General features: G+C 42.4%; 3 protein-coding genes across 11 annotated transcripts in view; 2 read left to right on the plus strand and 1 right to left on the minus strand.

The window, feature by feature from the left end:
• Positions 1-8952, plus strand: part of LOC110524708 (G protein-signaling modulator 2) — a 23635-nt gene extending 14683 nt beyond the window's left edge. For 3 of the 6 annotated variants that reach the window (XM_036978593.2, XM_036978596.2, XM_036978590.2), the window contains 13 exons: positions 2219-2440; positions 3254-3389; positions 3809-3948; positions 4168-4291; positions 4543-4658; positions 5084-5239; positions 5908-6016; positions 6317-6467; positions 6773-6849; positions 7072-7269; positions 7503-7665; positions 7943-8178; positions 8371-8952. In XM_036978593.2, the coding sequence (XP_036834488.2) occupies positions 2219-2440; positions 3254-3389; positions 3809-3948; positions 4168-4291; positions 4543-4658; positions 5084-5239; positions 5908-6016; positions 6317-6467; positions 6773-6849; positions 7072-7269; positions 7503-7665; positions 7943-8178; positions 8371-8547 (2005 nt within the window). In that variant the 3' untranslated portion in view covers positions 8548-8952. Of the gene's footprint in view, positions 1-104; positions 731-1167; positions 1898-2218; positions 2441-3253; positions 3390-3808; positions 3949-4167; positions 4292-4542; positions 4659-5083; positions 5240-5907; positions 6017-6316; positions 6468-6772; positions 6850-7071; positions 7270-7502; positions 7666-7942; positions 8179-8370 lie in introns of those variants that run through there. The other 3 variants (XM_090236173.1, XM_036978591.2, XM_036978594.2) reach the window with 3 other exon arrangements.
• mcoln3b (mucolipin TRP cation channel 3b) lies at positions 8787-19601 on the minus strand. Of its 2 annotated transcripts, none has more exons than XM_021604583.3 (14): positions 19199-19601; positions 18229-18449; positions 17742-17909; positions 16568-16721; positions 15907-15988; positions 15573-15669; positions 15191-15290; positions 14969-15081; positions 14514-14663; positions 14332-14433; positions 14078-14200; positions 13704-13910; positions 13322-13449; positions 8787-9443 (listed from the first exon to the last, which is right to left on the minus strand). In XM_021604583.3, the coding sequence occupies exons 2-14, from the start codon at positions 18445-18447 to the stop codon at positions 9389-9391; spliced, it is 1698 nt and encodes a 565-aa protein (XP_021460258.3). In that variant the 5' UTR covers positions 18448-18449; positions 19199-19601; the 3' UTR covers positions 8787-9388. The 2 variants fall into 2 exon arrangements, with proteins under 2 accessions (XP_021460258.3, XP_021460257.3); XM_021604582.3 differs by having other exon boundaries at positions 18974-19209.
• The window catches only part of dnai3 (dynein axonemal intermediate chain 3), a 28833-nt gene continuing 22772 nt past the window's right edge, over positions 19530-25590 (plus strand). Inside the window, exons 1-5 of one of the 3 annotated variants that reach the window (XM_021604574.3) lie at positions 19530-19784; positions 20323-20404; positions 20570-20614; positions 22810-22994; positions 25370-25474. In XM_021604574.3, the coding sequence (XP_021460249.1) occupies positions 20356-20404; positions 20570-20614; positions 22810-22994; positions 25370-25474 (384 nt within the window). In that variant the 5' untranslated portion in view covers positions 19530-19784; positions 20323-20355. The remainder of the gene's footprint in view (positions 19785-20322; positions 20405-20569; positions 20615-22809; positions 22995-25369; positions 25475-25590) is intronic. The other 2 variants (XM_021604575.3, XM_021604576.3) reach the window with 2 other exon arrangements.

Genomic DNA, 25590 nt, shown 5'->3' on the forward strand with positions numbered 1-25590 from the left:
GGTCTATTGAAGACTGCTCTTGACTGGCCCAAAATTCAGGCATTATATTCTAATATAACTCTAAACACTGTAACGATTTGTCTTGAGATGGACATTGGTTTGTTGCTGTTCATGAAGTGCTATATTTCAGTCAGCTAATGTTCACTGAAGTTTGAATCAGATGCTGGGAAGTGTTTGATTGGTATGAATAGAGCAGGTGGTTATTGTATTTCAAGTATTGGAATGAGTTGACAATGTTCTTACCACTCCAGACCCCATGCATACAGCATACTGTATGTAATATGCTGTGCCATATGGAGGTGGGAGTCATGCTTGGACTAAGCCATGATGTAGCTTAATAATGATGTGATGTCATAATAATCCCATAGTTTCCACCACCTCAGCACTATATTCTCCTGGTAGATAATCTCGTCCCTAGGCTAATAGCCCAAGAGTCTGGTGAACGACATTGCTATCCTGGAGAGAGCATATGGAATCACTTGTTATTGTTTTTCTGTCTCTATCTGTAGTGGCATGAAAGGAAGCCTGAAGCCTTTCCTTTTAAGAAAGCAACAGAATCTCCTGGAGGAGTAACCAACCACAGCTGTTTTAGAAGCCAGTGGTGGCAGGGTGTGGACTGTGGAGTTCTACAGTATAGATGCAGATCCTAACCACAAACACATATGGGTGTGCTGTGGAGCCGAACTGCATTGGTGGAGAGAAGTTTGGTTCTGTATACCAACATGACAAGGTATTTCTACAGTCCATGTCATTGGTCTGGTGTAGGGCTGTTGATGGTCATGGAATTTTGGATGACAGTAATTGGACAGCCAAATGACCACTTCACCGTAATAACTATTTGAATAGCCAAAAAAATGTAATAATAATATTATTATTATTATTATTATTATACAAAAAAATGTGACTACACATTTTCTCCTCTTTGCTACAAACTGCATGTGCTGCCATATAAATTGAATATATAGAACAGGCATCCCCAGTCATGTCAATGATGGCATGATGTTGGGTGGACTGCTGTAAAGTGTAAAATATGTGCTATGATTTGTTGATTCAACTCAACTGACATTACAAACAATATATTCCATTGCATGAGCCACATCAGTAACATAATTTAAATGAACATTCTACATTAACATGGAAATTATTGCATCACAATACCAGACAGCCATTGCGAGTGTACTCATGGGTTTACCAGTCAAATGGCCAGGGTTAGAGGTTCTAAGCCCTTTCTATTGATTATATTTATGTGTGCTGCTGCATTGTGGGGTGCGTTGCCTTGGCAACCGAAGACCCAGTTGCTTGTTTCTGCAAGGCGCAACAAAACAAAGATGATTTAGTATGAAGAATTTTAGAAACTGCTTCTCCAACGGAAGTCCCCTATCACAGCTTTAGGCGATGTCATGGCGACGTTGGCTAGCTAAACTTGCGCGCAGAAACACGTCATTGGGTCGAACAGTTGTGTCACGACGAACTGCGCATGTGCATGCCATCAAACGAAAGTCACTTCTTCGGTAAAGTTGTCTTTGGCTAAAATAAAAACGTGTCAGTTTCATAAAGTTGGAGTAATAACATGTTTAGCTACTTAAGACATGGGCTGGAATGTAGGTCGTGCCTTTAGAAATCGAGAAAATGAACAACTAGGGAATCATTTTTAACTTACCAAATCCTGGTCGAGTCTGCCAAGTCTGCTTCGAAGGAGTCCCCGGAAGTATCACGATGTTGGACCTCGGGGTTTAGAAACTCTGAACAAATGTTCATAACATTTTTAAGAGTCCATGTTATGGCCGAAACTGACTCAATTGCATAAATTCCCGGCGGTCCCATCTTCAGTCAGCTGTTGTTTTATTTATGGCTAAGGCGGTTATTTTATTTTCATGATGGTCTTCATCCATACACGGTAATTGTGCCAGCTTGAGTGCCAGTCTGTTTGTGCTATCATGCCAACTCTTGTCATGCCATGTTTGGCTTGACAATGATAGCAGTTGTCATGTGTACAAACAGACCTGAATGGGGCAGTACTCTGAACGTAACTAATCCTTTTGCTTTTTTCTATCATATCGTATGTGTATATTTGTTGTCAAGTGGTGGTTGTTGTTGTTGGCTTTTAATGTTGTTTTATCCTGAATTTCCTCTGATATTAGTTTATGTTCCTAGACAGTCTGATCACGCGCACACACACACAGAGACTATGGGCTATAAAGTGTTCTTCTCGTTCTAGGATGGAGACGTCTTGTCTGGAGTTGGCCCTGGAGGGGGAGAGGCAGTGTAAGGTGGGGAATTACCGTGCCGGGGTATCCTTCTTTGAGTCGGCAATCCAGGTTGGCACAGAGGACCTCCAGATCCTCAGCGCCATCTACAGCCAGCTGGGCAACGCCTACTTCCACCTGCAGGAGTACAGCAAGGCTCTAGAATACCACCGCCACGACCTCAACCTCACCAGGTACACAGCACCGCCTCGACCTCACCAGGTACACAGCACCGCCACGACCTCACCAGGTACACAGCACCGCCACGACCTCACCAGGTACACAGCACCGCCACGACCTCACCAGGTACACAGCACCGCCACGACCTCACCAGGTACACAGCACCGCCACGACCTCACCAGGTACACAGCACCGCCACGACCTCACCAGGTACACAGCACCGCCACGACCTCACCAGGTACACAGCACCGCCACGACCTCACCAGGTACACAGCACCGCCTCGACCTCACCAGGTACACCGCCACGACCTCACCAGGTACACAGCACCGCCACGACCTCACCAGGTACACAGCACCGCCTCGACCTCACCAGGTACACAGCACCGCCTCGACCTCACCAGGTACACAGCACCGCCACGACCTCACCAGGTACACAGCACCGCCACGACCTCACCAGGTACACAGCACCACCACGACCTCACCAGGTACACAGCACCGCCTCGACCTCACCAGGTACACAGCATCTCCACGACCTCACCAGGTACACAGCACCGCCACGACCTCACCAGGTACACAGCATCTCCACGACCTCAACCTCACCGCCATGACCCTTATAACCTAAGCCACTGCCTTTATTCAAGTGAAGATGTCATAAGACTAGGCAAGTAGAGGAGCTATGCTGCCCTTAAACTGGTCCAAGCCGAGGTTTGTTAAGCTCTTAAAGGTAAATGTCTGAAGAAATGAGAGCTTGGAGCTAGGGAAGTGGCATGGCACTGTAAATCGTTGACATGTCTAAGATTCTGTGTGGGGATGTGATTTCTCTCCAGAACCATTGGAGATGAACTTGGAGAAGCAAAAGCCAGTGGTAACCTTGGGAACACTTTGAAGGTTTTGGGAAGGTTTGATGAAGCAGTGGTCTGTTGCCAAAGACACTATGACATTACCAGAGGGATGTATGATAAGGTGAGTACAAGTAATATACTGTGATTGTAATGAGTAGTAGTCATCAACCCTGGTCCTGGAAAGCTGAAAGGTGTGCTGATCGTGGATCCAGCCCAACACTAAGACATCTGATTCAAACATTCAACCAAAACATGGTTAACTGGGATTTAGTGCTAGACTGGAACGAAAGCGTGAATACCCAGGACTCTCCAGGACTAGGGCTGGTGACCACTGGTGGTGGCCATAACAGGCAGCTTGGTCCCTCACAGCTGAATAGTTGGGGAACTAGAATAACTGAGGAATAGTTATGTGCTGATGTCTAGAATAGTTTGACGCCCGACCCCTGTGTTTGTTTGCTGGGTAATGTATTTTAAGTGTATAATTACAATGTTGGTTATATTGGTCTGTTCCTGTGTGGTGGTGCCTGTGTGTGCATGTAGGTTGGGCAGGCCCGAGCGCTGTATAATTTTGGCAACGTTTACCATGCCAAGGGGAAAAGCATCTGCTGGACTGGAGCAGAGCCAGGAGAAATCCCTGAGGAGGCCAAGGTTGCTCTGAACAAAGCCACAGAGTATTACGAGTGAGTTAATCAGTTGGTTTCTAAAATGGAATCTGCCCATTTAAAATGTGTCAATAGATAAATGTGACTTGTTAGTGTGTTACAATTAAAAACATATCTATGATGGCGTCTGCTGAAAAATAAGTCAGAGATTTTACATTAAATGACAGTCTGAATAAATAGACTTTTGTAAATGTGTTACCTTTTTATATATTTTTTGTGTGTTTCTGTTTACCATAGATTCAACCTTTCCATTGTGAAGGACTTGGGGGATCGGGCAGCTCAGGGGCGGACCTATGGTAACCTAGGTAACACACACTATTTGCTCGGAAACTTCCAGCGAGCTGTGGTGGCCCATGGACAGGTACATACCCTAACTTAGTGGCATCATAGAACCTGACTTGCATCCATAAACAGTCAAGGTAATAGATTATAACAGTATGCTTCCCAAATGGCGCCCTATTTACACTATATAGGCAATAGGGGGCCATTTGTGACGAAGGGATGGACATCCCTGTGTAGATAATGTTGTATTGCATGATCTCTCCGTTATTATGTAGAGGTATTGAGAACCTGTAACCAATTTTTATTGTAACCAACAACTTATTGTTGTAGCGTCTCCTCATCGCTAAGGAGTTTGGGGACAGGGCGGCTGAGAGGAGGGCCTACTATAACCTAGGCAACGCATACATCTTCCTAGACCAGTTTGAAGTGGCGGCTGAACATTACAAGTGAGTAGTAGATTACTAAACTCACTTCCTTAGACCAACCATCAGCAGCCCAGTGCTTTTTCAGACACGCCTGTCTCGTGCTCTCTAGTTGGTCCACACTTGTTTGACAGATGTTTGCTAACTCTGGTGCAACTTTGGTGGAACGCATCACTTCTTACTTCTGAGATGTTTGTTTTTGTTGTACATTGTCCCTTTCCAAATTAACTTGATAAACTTAATAAATAAACATGAGTGAGGGCAAGCAATGAGAAGATAAGGAGTTTTAGTGAGGTGAAAATGATAAGGAAATATTGTGTTTTTGGCAGTCTCTGCCCACAGCTGCCTATAAATTAGGAACAAGCAAGACTAGGTTTTGGTGGTGACTGCTTCTTACTCACCCTCTGACCCTTGACCTGTTTGTGCCTCTGCCCTCCCCCTCTACCCAGGAAGACTCTGCAGCTGGCCATGGTGCTGAAGGATAAGGCTGTGGAGGCTCAGGCCTGTTATAGCCTGGGGAACACCTACACACTGCAGCAGGACTACCAGAGAGCCATCGACTATCACCTCAAACACCTTATTATCGCACAGGAGCTCAAGGACAGGTACACAATATATACAAAAGTATGTGGACACCCCTTCAAATTAGGGGATTCGGCTATTTCAGCCACACCCGTTGCTGACAGGTGTATTTAAATTGAGCATATAGCCATGCAATCTCCATAGACATTGGCAGTAGAATGGCCTTACTGAAGAGCTCAGTGACTTTCAACATGGCACCGTCATAGGGTGCCACCTTTCTAACAAGTCAGCTAGAGCTGCCCCGGTCAACTGTAAGTGCTGTTATTGTGAAGTGGAAACATCTAGGAGCAACAACGGCTCAGCCGTGAAGTGGTAGTCCACACAAGTTCACAGAAGGGGCCTGAGTGCTGAAGAGCGTAAAAATTGTCTGTTCTCGGTTGCAACACTCACTACCAAGTTCCAAACTACCTCTGGAAGCAATGTCAGCACAAGAACTGTTCGTCTGGAGCTTCATGAAAGGGGTTTCTATGGCCGAGCAGCCGCACACAAGCCTAAGATCACCATGCACAATGCTAAATGTCGGCTGGAGTGGGGTAAAACTCGCTGCCACTTTTGGTCATGTAGTGTACATACACACACACAGTTTATCATCTTTACCCTGGACACACATGCTTTGTTGAACATGCTCAATGTGATCACAGTAGTGAAGTGTTCTCTAAATTCATTGGGGCTCCTCTCTCTGTTTGTGCAGGGTTGGGGAGGGCAGAGCGTGCTGGAGTTTAGGAAATGCCCACACAGCCTTGGGGAATCATCAGAAGGCCATTCACTTTGCTGAGAAGCATCTGGAGATATCCAAAGAGGTGTCTATTCACTGCTACTGGTCAACTGTGTACTCCTCCCAATCTAATGCATGTTATCAGTACCTGTTATCTAGTCACACCTCTTTCTGCTGCACATCGGAGGAACTACATGGAAATAACCTGCTCATTATTATCCAATAAGTCACAACTCTGCGAATTCCCTATGGATAAAATAACTGAGGGGAGGGGCGATGACAACAAAACCTCAACTCTCTATATGGGCACATTATTCCCTTGCTATGTTTAAGTTATGTTCTTATGTAGCTAGTTCTCCCTCTTCTCATCCTGTATCTGGTCCAGACTGGAGACAAAAATGGTGAGGCAACAGCCAGGATGAATATGGCAGACCTGAGGTTAGTGCTGGGTCTGGGTCAGAACCCAAGCTCAAGCCTCAACACCAACAACAGCTCTGTTCTGACTGAGAACCACAGGACGCAGGATACCTTACCAGGTAAGTCCCTACAGGCCTACCTACCTGTAACATTATTATAAACTATATTTATTGAGTTTAGTTTAAATAAAAATGGTAGAGCATGGCGCTTGCAACATCGATTGTGAGTTTGATTCCTACTGTAGATAAAACCGTATGCTAAATGGCATTTATTATTATTTAAAATAACCATTATTCCATTTATACTCATTATTCTGAACCTTACACATCTGTAGTTCGGAGTCAGTCGGTGCAAGCCTGGCAAAGCGACACGAATGCCTGTTGATCCATATTGGAGAAATACCAACCTCTGATGTTTGTTTCAGGTGTGAAGTCAGAAGGAAGGAGTAACAGTATGGAGGACTTGGAGCATATAGGACTGGGCCCTGAGAAAACTGTAGAAGTGTGTACAAAAATATGTACAGTACACATGCATATTAACACTCACATAGGCTTAGGAGCAGAAATGTCTCATCAGTCATGTTACAATTGTATTGATTTATGTAAATGTTGTTTTTATTGATTGGTTATATAGCAGCAGTGACATCTCAACTAAACTGCCAAGACACCACCAATCACCCCCTGCCCTCTGTGTTGTTTCATGTACTGTCTGCCATTACCACAGAACTGGGACGAAGATGTATTCAGGCCTTCTAACCCTAAATCCAGCATGGCCAAGGCCTCCTCCAAACTGTTCTTCATCAACCGGTTCAGAGGGAAGAAACACAAGAAACACAGCTCTCCTACCAGAGATGGGGTCCTCCAGGACACCAGCAACAAGCCCACGGCCCGAGAGATGGACACGCCTAAGTCAGGAGTCAAGGTAGCTTTAACCTTGGAGATATGTCTTTACATAGAAATAATATAATTGGTCTGACTATTTTAAATTCTATTCCTATGGCTTCAACAGCCTACTGTGGTTTCAGTACAGTAGATCCATAATGTGGTATATCCAGTCTGTTTCATGCTCGCCTTTGTCACAACAAACATCAGAAAGACTATTACTGTCTTTTCTGGTTGTTTTAATGGGTGTTTTGTTGATCTTTTCTCCTGTAGATCGGATGTTCTGACACTCTGGGTGACGATGGCTTCTTCGACCTCCTCAGTCGTTTCCAGGGCAGCAGAATGGACGACCAAAGGTGCTCCTTATTGGACGGCGAGAGCCGTCTCTCCGATCCCTTCTCTCCCTGTACTACCCCGCCCGTAGCCATGAGGAAATGTGAGTTACCCCGGCCCCCCTCTGCATGCCACACCCACCAATGTTGCACTTGGTGACCTAAGTGTCATCCAATGCCTATCCATGCCTGTTCCTTATTCGGGGATAGGAGCTCATGCACTGATTATTTTACTCCTTGTTAGATTTTTGTGGTTATGATAAATAAAACCGGTTTGGGAAAAAGGTTGCTTTGGAGAAGTGGATTTCAGGCTAAACTGAAACTACTCCTTCCTTCCACTCATTCTATCCTCACCTCCCTTTCCTCTTCCACCTCTTGTAGCTACTTCCGCATGCGAGGCCAACCCGGAGCCTGGGCATTACCTGGATCTGCGGGACAGCTCCCAGGGCAGTCGACTGGACGAACAGAGAGCCAGCGTGGGCAGCAGCCTCCCCGGTTTACGTCTCAGCACCTCCGATCAGCCCATCAGGCTCCACCCCATGCTCAGTCGCCTGATGACCAGTGCTGACCAGCCTCAGGATGACGACGTCTTCTTTGACATGCTAGTCAAGTGCCAGGTAATCAAGACAGCCTATTTTAGTTGGTTCTCTGACAATGAAGTTAGTATAAGCCTGTATTTGCTTACGTATTTGCTTACATAATGAATTAGCACCTATTGTAAAGATGAATGGTAACTTATGTACCAAAGTTATTGAAAAAGACTGCTGATTTGAGATCACAATCCGGTCTATCCCAATGTGCTTGTGTAGGGTTCAAGACTGAATGACCAGCGGTGTGAAGAACCCCCTCCCTCCACTAGAGGTCCTACTGTCCCAGCTGAGGACTTCTTTAGCCTTATCCTGCGCTCCCAGGCTAACCGGATGGACGAGCAGCGGGTCCCACCACCACCCCTAAGCTCCGACCCTAACCAGCCCATCTCGGACTGACCAGCTTGTCTACTTCTACCTATCCTCAGCTTCTCTCAGCACAGAAACCAGCACACAAATGCATTCCTCTACCAAAGCCCTAACTGAAAATGGATCTACCCCACCACACTACTCTATAAATCATGGAGTCCTAATGTACAGACTTATTATTATTCTGGCAGAGATTTAACTTTTTTTTTTTGTTATGTTGACTGGGCTCCTTTCAGCCTCAGTGTGCAATAAACTGACAATTTAACAGATTTTTCATAGTTAAACTTGTTTTAATTGCATTTTTATTTTGTATCATTTGTAAGCTTATGTTGATAGAGTTAAGAAATGAGTAAAATAAATTGTACAGGTCTGCAATGTTTTCTACTTCCGGTGTATGCCCACCTTGAGGAAATAAAGCCTCATTTTAACAAAAAATTATTTGCATTTCCGTGTCCACTCCAATTCAACCCTTGCTCGTGATTAGATGCCAACTGCCCTTTGGGAATCCAACTAAAATGTTGCAATCTACTGGGCTTGGGAAATATACATTTAGGGAATAGCAACTTTTTTGTGCTATTCATTTTATTAATGTTGCCATCCCATGTCTTTGAACAAATCATGTTTTGATATTTACAGTACATTCAAATAATCAACATTCATCAGTGCATATCATTGTGGTCATCAACTTTAGTACATTAACAGGCATCTTACACAGTAACAGGTTTAACCTCAACCCCAGGCTCAATTGCTACTGCATCAAGTTAACTGGTGAATAAGAGGACAATGTTTTGCTGGGCTAAACTGTACAGTAAAGTGCCGGTCATGGTTGTGTGTAAGGTTTCTTACTAACCTCAGACCGATAAAAGGTCCACTATGGCTCAGAGTCTATTGATTCAGAGCTCAGCCTTTCTCGTGAGTCCTTGCATCTGGGGGGAAAACAAAACAATAACAGGTTAGTTGAAAGTTACATTTGTTAATCTTTGGACTGAAAGAACATGTCACTTCACACAACCTGTGTTCAATCATTGGTTTCTTTAAGGGTGATGTCAATTATATTTCAAGTAAACTGATTTGGAATTCCGGAAGTTTACTTCCGGAATTTAAATGTAATTGACCCCCAACCCTGGTTCTGCTGTGGTCCAGAATTCAAGACTCAGAACATAATATTTTAGAGGTAACCTCTGATAGCCTGTTACCAACCCTTAGTAAACTTTAGTAAAAAAATTGGACCAGATACAATGCTATTTTACAGTAAAAAAACAGACTTTCAACAAGCAAAGCACTTACACAAATGATTGGCTGAGAGAAATTCATTAAAATGATTGTGGGGGCCGTTTTGTTAGATTTCAGTGCGGCTTTTGACATTGTCGACCATTGTCTGCTGCTGAAAAAAGGTATGGCTTTACACCCCTTGCTATATTGTGGATAAAGAGTTACCTGTCTAACAGAAAACAGAGGGTGTAATGGAAGCCTCTCCAACATAATCCAGGTAGAATAAGGAATTCCACAGGGCAGCTGTCTAGACCCTTTATTGTTTTCAATCTTTACTAATGACATTCCACTGGCTTTGAGTAAAGCTAGTGGGCCTATGTATGCAGATGACTCAACAATATACACATCAGCAACACTTAAAGAGCTGCAGTTAGTTTCAGAATGGGTGGAAAGGAATAAGTTAGCCCTAAATATTTCAAAAACTAAAAGCATTGTATTTGGGACAAATCATTAATTAAACCCTAAACCTCAACTAAATCTTGTAATGAATAATTGTTGGAATTGAGCAAGTTGAGGTGACTAAACTGTTTGGAGTAACACTGGATTGTAAACTGTCATGGTCAAAATATATTAATACAACTCCCGAGTGGTGCAGCGGTCTAAGGCACTGCAGCTCAGTGCAAGAGGCATCACTACAGTCGCTGGTTCGAATCCAGTCAATCACATCCAGCCGTGATTGGGAGTCCCATAGGGTGGCACACAATTGGCCCAGCGTCATCTGTGTTTGGCCGGGGTAGGCCATCATTGTAAATAAGAATTTATTCTTAACTGACTTGCCTAGTTAAAATAAAACAGCTAAAATGGGGAGAATAAAGCACTGTTCTGCCTTAACAAGTTCTACAGGCCCTAGTTACAGTGCCTTGCGAAAGTATTCGGCCCCCTTGAACTTTGCGACCTTTTGCCACATTTCAGGCTTCAAACATAAAGATATAAAACTATTTTTTTGTGAAGAATCAACAACAAGTGGGACACAATCATGAAGTGGAACGACATTTATTGGATATTTCAAACTTTTTTAACAAATCAAAAACTGAAAAATTGGGCGTGCAAAATTATTCAGCCCCTTTACTTTCAGTGCAGCAAACTCTCTCCAGAAGTTCAGTGAGGATCTCTGAATGATCCAATGTTGACCTAAATGACTAATGATGATAAATACAATCCACCTGTGTGTAATCAAGTCTCCGTATAAATGCACCTGCACTGTGATAGTCTCAGAGGTCCGTCGAAAGCGCATAGAGCATCATGAAGAACAAGGAACACACCAGGCAGGTCCGAGATACTGTTGTGAAGAAGTTTAAAGCCGGATTTGGATACAAAAAGATTTCCCAAGCTTTAAACATCCCAAGGAGCACTGTGCAAGCGATAATATTGAAATGGAAGGAGTATCAGACCACTGCAAATCTACCAAGACCTGGCCGTCCCTCTAAACTTTCAGCTCATACAAGGAGAAGACTGATCAGAGATGCAGCCAAGAGGCCCATGATCACTCTGGATGAACTGCAGAGATCTACAGCTGAGGTGGGAGACTCTGTCCATAGGACAACAATCAGTCGTATATTGCACAAATCTGGCCTTTATGGAAGAGTGGCAAGAAGAAAACCATTTCTTAAAGATATCCATAAAAAGTGTTGTTTAAAGTTTGCCACAAGCCACCTGGGAGACACACCAAACATGTGGAAGAAGGTGCTCTGGTCAGATGAAACCAAAATGTAACTTTTTGGCAACAATGCAAAACGTTATGTTTGGCGTAAAAGCAACACAGCTCATCACCATGAACACACCACCCCCACTGTCAAACATGGTGGTGGCAGCATCATGGTTTGGGCCTGCTTTTCTTCAGCAGGGACAGGGAAGATGGTTAAAATTGATGGGAAGATGGATGGAGCCAAATACAGGACCATTCTGGAAGAAAACCTGATGGAGTCTGCAAAAGACCTGAGACTGGGACGGAGATTTGTCTTCCAACAAGACAATGATCCAAAACATAAAGCAAAATCTACAATGGAATGGTTCAAAAATAAACATATCCAGGTGTTAGAATGGCCAAGTCAAAGTCCAGACCTGAATCCAATCGAGAATCTGTGGAAAGAACTGAAAACTGCTGTTCACAAATGCTCTCCATCCAACCACACTGAGCTCGAGCTGTTTTGCAAGGAGGAATGGGAAAAAATGTCAGTCTCTCGATGTGCAAAACTGATAGAGACATACCCCAAGCGACTTACAGCTGTAATCGCAGCAAAAGGTGGCGCTACAAAGTATTAACTTAAGGGGGCTGAATAATTTTGCACGCCCAATTTTTCAGTTTTTGATTTGTTAAAAAAGTTTGAAATATCCAATAAATGTCGTTCCACTTCATGATTGTGTCCCACTTGTTGTTGATTCTTCACAAAAAAAATACAGTTTTATATCTTTATGTTTGAAGCCTGAAATGTGGCAAAAGGTCGCAAAGTTCAAGGGGGCCGAATACTTTCGCAAGGCACTGTATGTTTAAATTATTAATTTCTTTGCCCTTTTTCACCCCAATTTCGTGGTATCCAATTGTTTTTAGTAGCTACAACTCCCGTACGGGCTCGGGAGAGACGAAGGTTGAAGGTCATGCGTCCTCCGATACACAACCCAACCAAGCCGCACTGCTTCTTAACATAGCGCGCATCCAACCCGGAAGCCAGCCTCGCCAATGTGTCGGAGGAAACACCGTGCACCTGGAAACCTTGGTTGGCGTGCACTGCGCCCGGCCCGCAAGGATATCCCTACTGGCCAAGCCCTCCCTAATCCGGACGACGCTAGGCCAATTGTGCGTCACCCCACGGACCTCCCGGTCGCGGCCGGTTACGACAGAGCCTGGGCGCGAACCCAGAGTCTCTGGTGGCACAGGGAGTAACCTTAACCACTGCGCCCCCCGGGAGGCCTGGCCCTAGTTATGTTACTGGTCAGTCGTGTGGTTAGGTGCCACAAAGAGGGACTTACAATTGGCTCAGAACAGGGCAGCATGGCTCTGTACACGGGGAGCTAACAACGATATGCATATCAATCTCTCATGGCTCAAAGTGGCGAGATCGACTTCATTACTACTTGTTTTTGTAAGAAGTGTTGTCAAGCTGAATGAACCGAGCTGTCGGTTTCAACTAATAGCACACCTAAGTCCAGAACAGACTATGGGAGGCGCACAGTACTACATAGAGCCATGACTACATGGAACTCTATTCCACATCAGGTAACTGATGCAATCAGTAGATAAAAAAAAAAATAGATACAAATATACCTTATGGAACAGCAGGGACTGTGAAGAGACAAACAAAGGTACAGACACGCATACAAGCGCTAGCACACGCACTCTACTCACGTACATTGTAATATTGTTGTATGGTAGTATTATACATTCTGTATATTAGATATGTAGTTGTGTAATAATGTTATTTGATGTAGTGTAAGTGCCTTAATGTGCTTGGACCCTAGGACGAGTAGCTGCTGCCTTGGTAGCAACTAATGAGGATCCCCAATAATTACAAAATGTCACTAAGTTTGTCCTCACCTGGGGAAGCAGCAGGTGAAGGAGCCAGACTCCCCCTCTAGCCTGTAGCGTCCTGAGGTGGGCAGATCTTTACACTCAGACATGAAACAATGCAGCTCCGACACTGGGCTCCCTTCCTGCTGCTGTTGCTGCAAGACAAACGATAGGATTGTTCTGGTGAGGAAATGTTTTTGGTGAAGAAATGTTTTTACTAGGAATAGTGTTGTAACCAAAAGCAAGTGAAATGTTATAATAACAGAAGTGCATATTCGACCATCAGATCTAAATATTAGGCATGGAAATCTGTTAAGGTAAGGGTTTAGTTTAGACATATGGTTAGCAAATCACTATCCAGAACTATTCAATATCTGCCGGCTGTACACTGCCTATAATGAATCTTAACCTTGATGGTGTCATAGGTATCAGTGATAAGGGTGATGAAGAGGCTGAGTATCATGTAGATGAAGAGCGAGACGAAGGTGTAGAGGTAGACTCTGCTGAACAGCCACACCAGGTAACTCTTCTGCTTCATGTACTTGAAGGTGGGATACATGTCATCTCCGTTGATCAGCGAGAACAGGCACTCTGATACTGTGTTCAGGGTCCGGAACTAACAGAACAAAACAGACAAAGTTATGGTAAAAACACATTTTAAAAAAATAAAAAAAAGAAATCCAGTTAAAGCCTCCTTTTGCTGTTAAAAACCCCTGGCACTTGTGTGGTTGAGTGATAACACTCCCAACAGGTTGTGGGTCCAATCCTCGTTTGATCTCCTACCTTCTCATGGTAGGGCCCGAGCACGATCCAGCCACAGAAACAGTACCCCAGGTAAATGATTCCGGCACAACCGATGAACCGAACCACATTTGGGAAAGCTGCTCTCAGGGTCAGGATGAGAATCTAGGAATAACCAATCACAATCCACAGATCAACGGAATTCCTATGGAACTCACCCAGTATTCCACTTAAAAAAAACATATGATATGTCTTGTGTGAAGCATCAAGTGTTGAATTCAACACGAGTGTCCTACATTGTACTTCTTGAAGTATCCCATGTAGCGTATGACTCCGATCCAAACAAGCATTGTGCCTGTTCCGAGAAAGATGCTGCAGACATCATAACTGGTGAGAATCTAAGAGAAAAGCATACAAATTAGACTAATAATATTTGTGTAATGTGTGAAGGCTAATGCAAATAAAATGTCACACACACCTTTGTCTGGATTTCTATTTTAAGAATGGAACCGATGATGGTGAGTGTATCACTGGCGATGATGAGAATATACCAGCCGTTCAGAAACTCCAGCCTATCGGACCATGGAACCTTCTTCCCCTGACGGACTAGGCAGAAGTCTGTGTACTCCTGGAAAAATGGGGCGGATACAGACAGCTTTACAGAAACAAGCCATAACACACAAAAACCACTCACCTCACTCACCATTCACTGTTGACAATACTGCCCTGCAAAAGTGCAGTGCCTACGTAATTAGACAGACAGCAATTTCTGGTACTTCAAGACATATTCTGATCGACTGGCTTGTTCTTGTGTCAGGAAACTAAATACCACATTAATCAGATAGTATACCTGGCCATAACAGATTAAAGTTTTTTTTAACCAAATTCGTAGTTACTGCACTTTGCCTTTGTAGGGCAGAATAGTAGACTTACAAACTGTAGCCGTATCCCGTTGAGCACAGAGCGTGTGCAGAGGGCCAGAGAGGTGATGCAGGTTACAATGATGAGACAGTCAAACAGCAGTGGGTAATAGATGTTCTTGGGAGCTGGGGAGAGAAAACTAAACTAGAACCTTGATTTATAAAACACACCATTTCAAATACAGATAGCTCTAAAATGAAAAAGGAAAAGCTAATGATTATACACTGAACATACAGGCCCCGGTTACTTTCCAGTCTCTACATTCATTTATGTCAACGTCATTGTCCAGGTCGACCTTCATTCTGCCACTGTGGGCTTGGTTGTTGAAGGTTATCTGTTAACCAGAGAAAGATACACAGCTTTTAAATATGGAAGGATGCGAGTTAATGTTTAACTGGCCAAGTCCTAGCTAGCATTCCAGTCACACCTAATACGTTTCTCAAGTTTCAAACAATTAACTACCAACTTTGAAGAAAACAGTGGAACTTGAATGGATAAAAATGGGAACAAACTTCTAAATGCAGAGAACATTCCGTCATACTGGGAATAGGTCTATAATCTGCCTAGCCAATAAGTGAGGTGAGGTAGAGAAACAGCCTGGAGTCAGATGACATACCGTGACATCAAAGTCATAGCAGTTTGGCAGCTCTCTGTTTCTAACTGTTTGTAGGTTTATGGCCTTCAGAGTGAACTTGATCTTCACATTCAACAATCTGCAAGTCAAAGATAAATACAGTATCGTAATCACGGACAAGTACAACAACCTACATTTAGGACAAAAACATGAGGGACTCAGTTATGAATATTATGTAATGTGTTTGTTTAAAAAGCTGTCACCCCACACCCATGTACTATAAGCAAAAAAAAAAATGTTTTTGTTAAAAGTATTCAGTTCTATTACTTATGATTATGCATTGAACAATTCTAAGTTTAATATCATGGCCTGATACCTTTTGAAATGCACAACGAAATTCAACAGATCATCCTCGGTTGTGCTTCCCATGGGGAATGCTGGAACAATCTCAAGGCATTCTGTTGTGGGGTAAATAACCAAAAGGTGACTTTTAAAAACCTTTCAGCAAGAAAAAAAAAAACTGAATTTAAAAAGATTCCTATTCAAAACCTCCTCAGTCCAAATCATAACATTCTGTTCAGACCATTCTGATAAAGTGATTAAAGCATGTCGAACATCTTAGACTTGCCTGGCTACTCAAACTCCTTACTCTGGCCAAACGATACACCCATGGCCATTAGTTTCTTCTCCGCATTGAGTCTGGATTGGAATGCCTCTCCAACGATTTCAAGAATGGAAATCCATTCTAGACCGTCTGATTGGTCCCAGAACACATGTGTGTAAAGCAGCGTTTTTAAAATGTGTCATTGGCTTTGATACTCTGATTGGTTAGAGATGATCCAATTGCTGATTACTTTGTACAACACCGCTCATTTTGATGTCACCACAAACAACTTCAATAATGGCAGTCTCAGACTGACGTATGTAGCGAACAATAGAGCAGTGGAAGAATTCAGTTTAAGTCGTCAGGCAACTCTTACACACCACTGAAAGCTAAACTGCAAATTACATATAGCATACAGCGACCATTAGCCTACCAGTTTCAATCTGTGCGTCTAGATCAAAGGTCTCATTGGCTGGTGAAATGCTTCCATTCCTGTAGAACTCTTGGCACAGAGACAGAGGGGAATAGGTGTCCCCCTTCTTCTCATAGGCATGGTTACCAACGGTGATATTTCGCAGACGGGAATACTACAATTAGGACATAAAAGAATGACAACTGTAACATTAAAAAGTAAGCAATCACATACTGTATTTACAGGTCGCAGTTGCAAATGAGAACTTGTTCTCAACTAGCCTACCTGGTTAAATAAAGGTGAAATAAAATAAAATAAAAAATGTTGATTGACAAGAGATGACATGAATACTGCACAATTTTAACACTTGCCCCCCCAATCGCCCCTTCCTTGATACATGTGTAAATACTGGACTCTAAATTGTGCCTTCCTGTATTATACTTGTGCTAAAAGTGTTTATTCTATTCTACTGAGCCATTTACTTTATGTTCATATTGTTTTATTTCTTATTGTTGTTGCATTTTGGAGAAGGAACCTCAAGTAAGCATTTTGTTGGACAGTGTATACCATGTGTATCCTGTACATACGACTAGTACAACTTGAAAATGTTGGTGAACTATCAAGCTATGACAGAACAGAAGTTGGAGGCTAAACACAAATAAAAATAAACAGATATTGGGTATGTATTTCATTGGAATCATGCTCCATAAACACTACCTTTACACTGCAATAAGCCATCAAAAATGAAAGGAGCTAGGTACCGTACAAAGTCCTCTAAGAGGACATAACTATACAAGCTACTTTACCTATAAAACTCAACCAATGATTGACAGTAATGTGACAAAACAAAGGAGTAAACCATTGTGCTGCTTGACAATCACATGCCATTATGTCACTGTCAACTGTTCTTGAGGATGCAAAATATCATTATCTAGGTGGTGGGACTAGGGGGAATACACCTGGTAAACAGTATTTTGAGTTCTCGGGACACAGAGTCTCACAGGATGATGAGGGAATGGTCAGAACTAGCTTTTGATTTCCAGGCAACAAAAACTGGTTACCATCTCACAGGTTTGACCTACCGTCCTCAATTAGAAACCAAAGGCAATACAGAGGAGATATCCCTGTATATCATTCATTTCCAATCACAGTTTATATTTGATAGAATGTGATAGCAGCTGTTGACTGTCCTTACCTTATCGACTATGTAAGAGATGTGTTCATACACCTCATCCTGCCTGTACACAGCATAAGAGTCCCCACGGCCATCCACGTAATCTTTGAGGAAGAGATGCTTGAATGTCATGAGGTTCTCCTCTTTGAAGGTTACCACCATCTGATTGCTCAGTCCAAAAGACACCAACTGGGAAGAGAAAAGTTATTAATGACACACAGAGGATGCATTCCAACAAAATGCCATATATAGTGGCTTCCATCACTATGTATGAAAAAGTTGGTGACCACTGTCAATGAGTACTGGGATATGGCCTACATCTGGTATAGTTGGGATGGTTTAAAACTATGACACTGCTTATTCGCGTGATCAGGAAATGGCTGTGTCTGGCTCTCTTCATTTATTTCTTTCTATGTTGGGTCTTTCTAGGTTTGGATATGGAATAGTTCAGAACTAAAAAACAAAAAAGTACCCCGTCTCTGTTGACTGTTTGCTCATTGGTCAGTACCTGGATGGTAATAATGGCGATCTTGATGATCTGGAGCATCAGTTTCCATGGTTTCCGTCCGCGGGCTTTGTATTTCTCACAGGGGTTCATGAAGAAGTACTTGATCTTCCTCCTGAGGTTGTCCGCTGTCTCCTTGTCCTGATGCTGCTGGTTGTCTGCCCAGGCAGCATGCCCATTTTGCTCGTACACAGAGCTGTACAAACCACCTGAGTGCTCCATCTCTAAAGGAAATAGAAACAATACGTGTTTAATCATAGATTATATTTCTATTCCCATTCTAGTGATTCTATTTGTGTTCAACAGTGTTCACTTTTACACAATTGATAGCCAGACTCTAGACAATTCACAAATCCTTTCCAAACATGCTGTGGAATAAGATCCTGCTCACCAGGCAAGTGGTTTACTTTATCTTGATAAATAGCCTAACTTAAATGCTGTGCATTGTGTCTGTTCCTCATTCTTGGTGACACTGACACCTGTAATTGTGTTGTTCTAGTTTGCACACCCAGGTGAGCAAATTGGACAAGGACACCTTGCAGAAATTATGTGGCACTGGCAAGATTGGCATTTTACGAATAGGCATTCAGTTTGTTCAACACGGTATGTGCGTTGTGTTTACTGGTAGCATATCATCATGACGTTGTTTCGCTCTCTGTACATTCGTTCTGCGTTTGTCATCATTCATTCTGAAAGTAAGTTAGCGGAAGACAATGAGAGAATGGGTCAGGTTAGCTCGCTTTCTTACCTGAGCTTTGACCCGAGCAGTGCTGAATAACAAACCGCATCTCACATTCTGACACATGATCACTTTCCACCATTTCGCTCAACAACACAAAAACAGCACACTAAGCATGCAGCATAGTGGGGGACAAGCTAAAAAGTATGCTACCCAACGTGCCCAACTGGACCCGTCCCGAGCACACTTGACTGGGATCAATCATTTGAGAAATGGTCCTGATAGGTTCCTTACCATCTACTTTTGGTTGCTGGCTAATTGGCTGTTATTGATGTCAGTTGATGGATGGTCAGTCACATTTGCGATCCAAAATGTATCCAAAAATTAGTCCCCAGTCCACTTGAGATGGGATACAGTAGTAACCAGTATATCCGATGATTAGATAGTTTATTTCATCAGACAATTATCTCAACATTATCCAATTTTAATTCTATATTCAAGTATTGCTGTAGCCTGGATAAATATGATTAATATTTTCCATGTGAAGAATAAAATCCTGAGCTGTCCCGTCCTGACAATAATAGTCCATAAAAAAATCAGAATGAGTCATGTCCCAATTGTCAATATAATCAAGAGTCCCAGAATTAATAGCGCGAGTGAGCAACAGGTGTCTTTTGCGGGTTGTGTGGTAAAATATGCGCGGCCAAGTGGGAGGCTTCATTTCAAGTGGCCGCGACTGGCTGCTCAACCTGTCCATCAGCTCATTTGTTCAAGTAACTACTAGCAACCAAACTGATGCAGGAAACTTGTTCTTGAAGCTGAACAGCGAAAGTTGGGGATTTATTTTGGTCGCTGAGAATGAGGGAACCCCGAAATTAATGTACGGTAAACATAAGGGAGGCCTTTGTGGTTATTTGAACATGTATATTAACATCTAGCTAGCTACATAGCTAACACGATTAACAGCAACATTTAGCAGTCAGACGAATACAGTGCTGGCTATCTCGAATAATGTTGTAGCTAATGTTAGCCAGCTAGAATTAGCTGTAGCTGACGTTAGCTAACTAGCCAGCCAGAGACCCAACCAGCTAGCTAATTCCACCAACTCGTTTACACACTTTATAGTTCCTATTCTATCATCAATGTTTTTTTCTGAACACAGTTTAGTTTCGCCCTGTGTAACCACTGTCTCTAAAAATAGAAGAGTAGCGAGTATTTGCCACCGGATGTCGCCACAGCATATGTTTTGGCTATCCGGGTCTGTAAACTAGGCTAAAAATCACAGTGAACAAGCCTCACTCCATTTCCATAGATGTTTATTTTTAGATTAGACACATCTAATTTATAGACAAAAGAGAGTAGGTGTAGACGGCTGTTTGATACAGCACAGTAACTCTCAATATCTTAATGCCCCACAGCAAATATCTCTGTGATTAGGCTTAACTGCAGAGATGTCCACAAAGAGACCCAAGAGCACAACCACTACCAGTAAGGGGAAAGGTATGTATGATCCCTTCAGCACATCTGACTTTTTTTGTATCATACTTCACCTGTCATGTTTATTTTCCTAATTTTAATGATACTAATGCAAATGTACATGAAAAGTAAAATAAAAGTACATCAAGTATGACAATTCACATTTTCTGCTGTTTTGAATCAATGTAGACAAAAAGGCTGATGAGTCGTCTGCAGGAAGTGTTGCAGGGTCTGGTAAGATTTATTTGATGCATTATATAACTATTTAATCAAAAATGTTCCTGAATATTCCTGGCTCTTTTGCTGTATATCAAACGTATGATACTGCAATGGCTATAACTTAGATATAGAACATTAAGTGTAAACTACCCCAGCATGAGTTCAGTGAATTCCCTGGGTTTTTGACTGCTCCAGAAATGTAGACCGCTGACACTGTTCCTCTGCTGATTCCCATGAAATTCCATTAACCATTAGCAACCTGAACTCTGCTTTCTGAATAGGCTAACAAGGTTTGGGAGTAACCGATTACATGTAATCATTTTTTTTTTTTTACTGTAACTGTAATCAGTTATGTTACCAGCAAAAATATTGTAATCAGATTACATTAAAATACATTGACTGTTTTCTCAATGACATTTAATTCAACATTGAAAAATGCCGCAAGTTTAAGTTTGTTCCAACTGAGCAAGTCTGACCACAAGTCAGAAACCACTATTTTGACACCAAAAGTATTTGATGGACCCGTTTAGTTTTCTAACACCTCTTAATGGGTAAGTAATCTAAACGTAACTTTAAGTAATCAGATTCCGTTACTGAGTAAAATTTTGGACAGGTAACTAGTAACTGTAACGGATTACATTAGAAATAAACCTACCCAATCCTGGTCCCTAACACAAAGGGTCGTGTGAAAACTATTTTCCTTAATTACTGCAGCCTCTGCCACAGTAGAATATGACTATAGCCTTACAACGTAGTCCTAAGGCACTAATTCCCCTCTTGTGAACAATCAGGTCTGTCTGATAAACACCTGCATGATCTACATCTGGCCTCTCATCACATTACCATCGTAGCAGAAAGAAACACAGTACACAAATGTGTTCCTGTTCCACAACTAACAAGACAGAAAACAACATCTTTCGGCAAACTACCCTCCTGATTGAATGACAAGCCTGTATTTGATTGCTTCCATCTGTGTAAGAGGGGCTGTATACCCTATGCATGCTTTTCATGTGAGCGTGGGTGTACTGTTGCAAACCCTGTGGACATACACATAACTGTTGGTATATTTCTCTACAACTCAATCTCATACCTTCATTGTCAGAGGGAGTGCTGCTTTCATGTGTTTCAGCGCTACCCCTGCAAACATGCTTTTGGTCTTCCATCTCAATTTTAAGTCTTATCAAATGCCGGCCAGACCAGCAGAAGGAAAGGGGTATCTTTTTACTTTAGATTAGGTCATCGGCTATCATGTAAAAGGAACATGATAGCATTATGCACTTGGGAGGGTTGTCTCACTTGATGCAGTATGATACAGCCCTATTGAATGTAATGTGTTGGAGAATAGTTGGAGCTATATGCTTGGTCTATCTTCTGTCATTTAAAGAGATGTCTTAGACAAACTCCAATACATGTAGTGGATTTAAAATGTGTGGTGTTGGTGGTAACAATATGATTCACAAACACTTTATATGGATTTTACCTTGAAAGGGGATGGCACCTGTTTTTCATATGTTACATTTAACCTCTCATCATCACTCAAGCGTAACATATTTTCCATAATTACCACATGGCATGTTTAACACATCACCCACTGTAAATGAATGGTGTGAGTTTCCACTACAATAATTTGGCATGGGCGCTGGTGGTCTGAATACAAAGGGAAGACACACCTAGTTGGGAAGTGGTTACTTAAGTTGTACTTCAGCATTCTCTGGGTCTCCTCAGCCTCAACCCTGTGGAAAGGCTTTGATGCAGGCCACAGGTGAGATGAGAGCTATAATTATGCAAAGCCCTGTTTACTATAGCATGCAATGCACTGTAAGCCTGTGTTTATGTCCAAGATAAGTTTATTTTAGTAAGTATACAAGAGAAGCTTCCTAGCCTGTTTACCAAAAGGCTTCAAAGGGAATACTGTCGTGCTCTGGTGTTATACACATGGCGTTACTGGAATCATGTTGTTCTTCTGATTGTTTGTAGGCTGGTGATGATGTTTGTATTATCATGCTTTTTTACAATCAGATAAAACACAATTAAGAACAGTGCTGTACGTTTTTGTATTTGATCTTTTCTTGTTATGGCAACTGGGAATTGGAGGTACACTCTAGGGTAGGCCACAGCACAGCAAAATGTATTGCAACAGAAAACAGAAGTATGTGTTCTTATTGTACAAATTCCCTGAACAGTCTGACCCTTGTCCCCCTCACATCAAGGTCATCCTAATGACATCTTGCCCTTGACGTTGACCTCGGCTACCCAGGAGCTGTTTGGGTGTCGCTGTGACGAGGACGTCACGGGGGACAACCCCTACAAGATCCTGAGGAAAGAGGACATTGTGCAGGACATGAGGATGAGGGCAGCTGTGTCTGATTTCAGCCCCATGAAGCAGCTGGTGCTGGTAGGCTGATCTCTATGTCATTGTTATTGTTGTCATACAGAGGAAGCATACAGGCAATCCCGTGTGGCTCAGTTGGTAGAGCTTGCAAAGCCAGGGTTGTGGGTTTGATTCCGACGGGGGACCAGTATTAAAATATATTAACTCACGACTAAGTCGCTCTGGAAGAGTGTCTGCTAAATTACTAAAATGTCATATTCTCCCAACCAATATGATGATTGATTCACATGGCCTCATGTTTAGGTTGAGGGGTCTGGGGGAAAAACACTGCCTCAGTTCCTAGCCTGGGTTGTATCATTTGATTTACACAACATGCCTACCATTTTGAAGATGCAATATATATCTTTTTTGTTAAACAAACAAGAAATAAGACAAAAAACTGAACTTAAGCATGCATAACTATTCACCCCCCAAAGTCAATACTTTGTAGAGCCACCTTTTGCAGCAATTACAGCTGCAAGTCTCTTGGGGTATGTTTCTATGAGCTTGGCACATCTAGTCACTGGGATTTTTGCCCATTCTTCAAGTCAAAACTGCTCCAACTCCTTCAAGTTGGATGGGTTCTGCTGGTGTACAGCAATCTTCTCAATTGGATTGAGGTCTGGGCTTTGACTAGGCCATTCTAAGACATTTAAATGTTTCCCCTTAAACCACTCGAGTGTTGCTTTATCAGTATGCTTAACATCATTGTCCTGCTGGAAGGTGAACCTCTGTCCCAGTCTCAAATCTCGGGAAGACTGAAACAGGTGTCCCTCAAGAATTTCCCTGTAATTAGCTCCATCCTTCATTCCTTCAATTCTGACCAGTTTCCCAGTCCCTGCCGATAAAATACATCCCCACAGCATGATGCTGCCACCACCATGCTTCACTGTGGGGATGGTGTTCTCGGGTGATGAGAGATGTTGGGTTTGCGCCAGACATAGCATTTTCCTTGATGGCCAAAAAGGTACATTTTAGTCTCATCTGACCAGAGTACCTTCTTTCATATGTTTGGGGAGTCTCCCACATGCCTTTTGGCGAACACAAAACGTGTTTGCTTATTATTTTCTTTAAGGCAATGGCTTTTTTTCTGGACACTCTTCTGTAAAGCCCAGCTCTGTGGAGTGTTTGCTAAAAGTGGTTCTATGGACAGATACTCCAATCTCTGTTGTGGAGCTTTGCAGCTCCTTGATCTTTGGTCTCTTTGTTGCATCTCAGATTAATGCCCTCTTTGCCTGGTCCATGAGGTTTGGTGGGCCCTCTCTTGTCAGGTTTGTTGTGGTGCTATAGTCTTTCCATTTTTTTGTAATTGATTTAATGGTGCTCTGTGGGATGTTCAAAGTTTCTGATAATTTTTTAGAACCAAACCCTGATCTGTACTTCTCCACAACGTTGTCCCTGACCTGTTTGGAGAGCTCCTTGATCTTCATGGTACCACTTGCTTGATGGTGCAATTGCTTAGTGATGTTGCAGACTCTGGGGTCTTTCTGAAAAGGTGTATATATATATACTGAGATCATGTGACACTTAGATTGCATACAGGTGGACTTGATTTAACTCATTTTGTGACTTCTGAAGGTAATTGGTTGCACTAGATCTTATTTAGGGGCTTCATAGCAAAGGAGGTGAATACATATGCACCACTTTTCTGTGGTATTTTTTTAATAATTTTTTGAAACAAGGTATTTTTTTCATTTCACTTCACCAATTTGGACTATTTTGTGTATGTCCATTACATGAAATTCAAATAAAAATCAATTTAAATTACAGGTTGTAATGCAACAAAATAGGAAAAACGCCCAGGGGGATGAATACAATTGCAAGGCACTGTATACATATATAATGTATAAATCCAAAAATGGATGTAGCAGCTACAGATTGCCCCTTTAAGTCTATAAAAAGTGTGCAAGTTTGAGCATATTTTTCTCCTCACAAACATCCTTTCTGAGTTTAAGTAATCATCTAGTTTTTCAAAAGAATCTGTAATCTGATTACAATATTTTAGCTGTTAACATAAGGGATTACAGTTACAGTTACCATGCCTTTACATGTAACGGATTATATGTAATCCGTTACTCCCCAACCCTAATCATCAAATATCACTCCGCTGTGTGGGGCAGTGCTGTTTCCATGGTGACGTGTGTGTGGTTGTTTGTCCTCTCTAAGACCTTGAGACAACAATTCAGGTTCTCACTGACCAAGACCCCCACCAGCCCTTATAAATGATCTACTAGTTCACGTTTCACTCACAATGACACTCATTAAGAGTAAAAAAATCTGGTTTTGAAAATATATCACTGTTTTAGTCAAATTGTACTTACATGTTATGCCAACCTGCTAGTCTATGTGTGTGCAGTGCACTGTGCTCTCAATACCCTCTCTCCTATGTGATACAACAGGACTACCCTGAAGATGAGCTCCTCCTGGTCTACGACAGAGACTTCATCTACGGATCCAGCTTCTACCTGGTTCTAACAGCAGATGCCAAGGAGAGGCACCTTAAGGTGAGTCCATTTACCACCAGTATTCTCCTCTTCAGAAGAAGAAAAAAAACATTTTAAAAACAGTACTATGTGACATACTAGGGGGAAAACGCCCTTTACTACTGTATATGAATGAT

Source organism: Oncorhynchus mykiss, chromosome 5 (genome assembly GCF_057628025.1).
Source record: "Oncorhynchus mykiss isolate SJ-2025 chromosome 5, ASM5762802v1, whole genome shotgun sequence".
In the NCBI taxonomy this organism is placed as follows: domain Eukaryota; kingdom Metazoa; phylum Chordata; class Actinopteri; order Salmoniformes; family Salmonidae; genus Oncorhynchus; species Oncorhynchus mykiss.

What these genes read in the sequence shown, in the direction of transcription:
- mcoln3b (XM_021604582.3), bottom strand. Translation starts at nt 19,046, where the DNA reads ATGGTGGAAAGTGATCATGTGTCAGAATGTGAGATGCGGTTTGTTATT. An exon ending in AAATAGAAATCCAGACAAAG is followed by an intron (nt 14,434 to 14,513) that starts GTGTGTGTGACA and finishes CTTTTCTCTTAG; the next exon opens with ATTCTCACCAGTTATGATGT. An exon ending in TCGGGCCCTACCATGAGAAG is followed by an intron (nt 13,911 to 14,077) that starts GTAGGAGATCAA and finishes TTGTTCTGTTAG; the next exon opens with TTCCGGACCCTGAACACAGT.